We start from the raw sequence: 1,512 nt of genomic DNA on the forward strand, positions 1-1,512 counted from the left end.
AGCTGGTCTGAACTAATGATAAGGGCAAGAACACACACACACACACACACACACACACACACACACACACACACACACACACACACACACACACACACACACCACAGGCTGGTCACCAGGACAAGGAGTGTGCCTTTGTTTGTTGGTGTCACATTTCGACCCCTCCCTGCCCTGGGCTATAAAAGCTAAGTGGAGCCAGCAGTCCAGTGGGGTTTGCTGCCTTCCACCCGAGGGGACTACTACCGTCAGCCCGGGCAAGACCACCACAAGTAACACTACTACCTCCATCACCTCTGGTCTCAGCAAACCACCCCAAGCATCAAACATGGCACCCTATGAGAAATCCATGGAGATGATGCCCTTTAAACAAAGGAAATGCCTTGGTAAGTCATTCAGAAAATATCTTATCTCAGATCAAGAATCAAGATGGGTTTATTTGTTACTTACTCAAACTCATTCCTTACTTTACAGCAACAAGACAAGATGAAGTGTGCAATATTCGCTCCAAATTCCCAAACAAGCTACCTGTGAGTAGCTTGTATTTATTTGTTCAGCAGTTATAGTAGATTTTGTTGGATTGCACTGCTAGTTGATCACCAATGTTTATTTGTTTGCAGGTAATCGTGGAACGGTATATCCGTGAAAAGACACTTCCCCTATTGGACAAGACAAAGTTCCTTGTTCCTTTCGAGCTTACACTGGGTCAGTTCCTCTGCCTGCTCAGGTAAGGATATGTGAAGGATGCGAGTGGTTGTGCGTGCGTGTGAAGTGTATGCATCGTTTTTAACCTCTATAGGCTATTAGCTCTCAGTAATCAGCTATTTGATACTCTTGTGATGGTTTTACTCAACAAACAGTACAACAGCACAGAAAGGTTTATTTTTATATTGCAGAGTAATTGACTCCGGTATTCACTGTGTAGCTTGGACTTGCCATTATTTATGTTCATTTACACTTTGTTTGCTCGGTCCTGTCTCCTGAAATTAGTAGACCACATATTGCTCTACATCTGTCATCGCCTCTCAGACCTTCCTTTTCTTTCCTGTCAGGAATAAGATTTATCTGGAAGCAACCCAAGCCCTGTTCCTCCTGGTCTCAGAGAAGAGCATGTCCTGCATGTCTGCCAGCATGGGTGAGGTCTATTCCCAGTACAGCGACACCGATGGCTTCCTCTACATCACTTATGCCTCGCAGGAAATGTTTGGGGCTCACCCAGGGGCCACGCCACCCTGCTGAGCCCAGCGCCAAGTGCACCTGAGCAGGAATGAAGTAACCTGGAGGACTGGAGTAAAACACAGAGCTGAGACAGGTTAGGCAGAACTGAACCAAACCAAACCGAAATGAAGCAAAACAATCCAAGCCAGTCAGGTTTTGTCCACTCTCTGCCCTACCTGCATACCAACCTACCTCAAGGGACCCGCTGGCACTACAGCATTACAAATCAATGTACCTTGATGGTCCTTTTCCTCCTTTTCTGTCTGGCACTTTGACAGTTAAGCTAAGACCAGACAG

General features: G+C 46.2%; 1 protein-coding gene across 1 annotated transcript; it reads left to right on the top strand.

The window, feature by feature from the left end:
• Positions 1-226: 226 nt before the first annotated feature.
• map1lc3cl (microtubule-associated protein 1 light chain 3 gamma, like) lies at positions 227-1,236 on the top strand (the record flags this gene model as incomplete). The annotated part of the gene is made up of 4 exons (XM_080745754.1): positions 227-383; positions 472-527; positions 618-724; positions 1,050-1,236. The coding sequence occupies exons 1-4, from the start codon at positions 326-328 to the stop codon at positions 1,234-1,236; spliced, it is 408 nt and encodes a 135-aa protein (XP_080601880.1). The 5' UTR covers positions 227-325.
• Positions 1,237-1,512: the final 276 nt, after the last annotated feature.

Source organism: Nannobrachium achirus (assembly GCF_963921795.1).
Source record: "Nannobrachium achirus genome assembly, chromosome: 17".
NCBI classification, from domain to species: Eukaryota; Metazoa; Chordata; class Actinopteri; order Myctophiformes; family Myctophidae; genus Nannobrachium; species Nannobrachium achirus.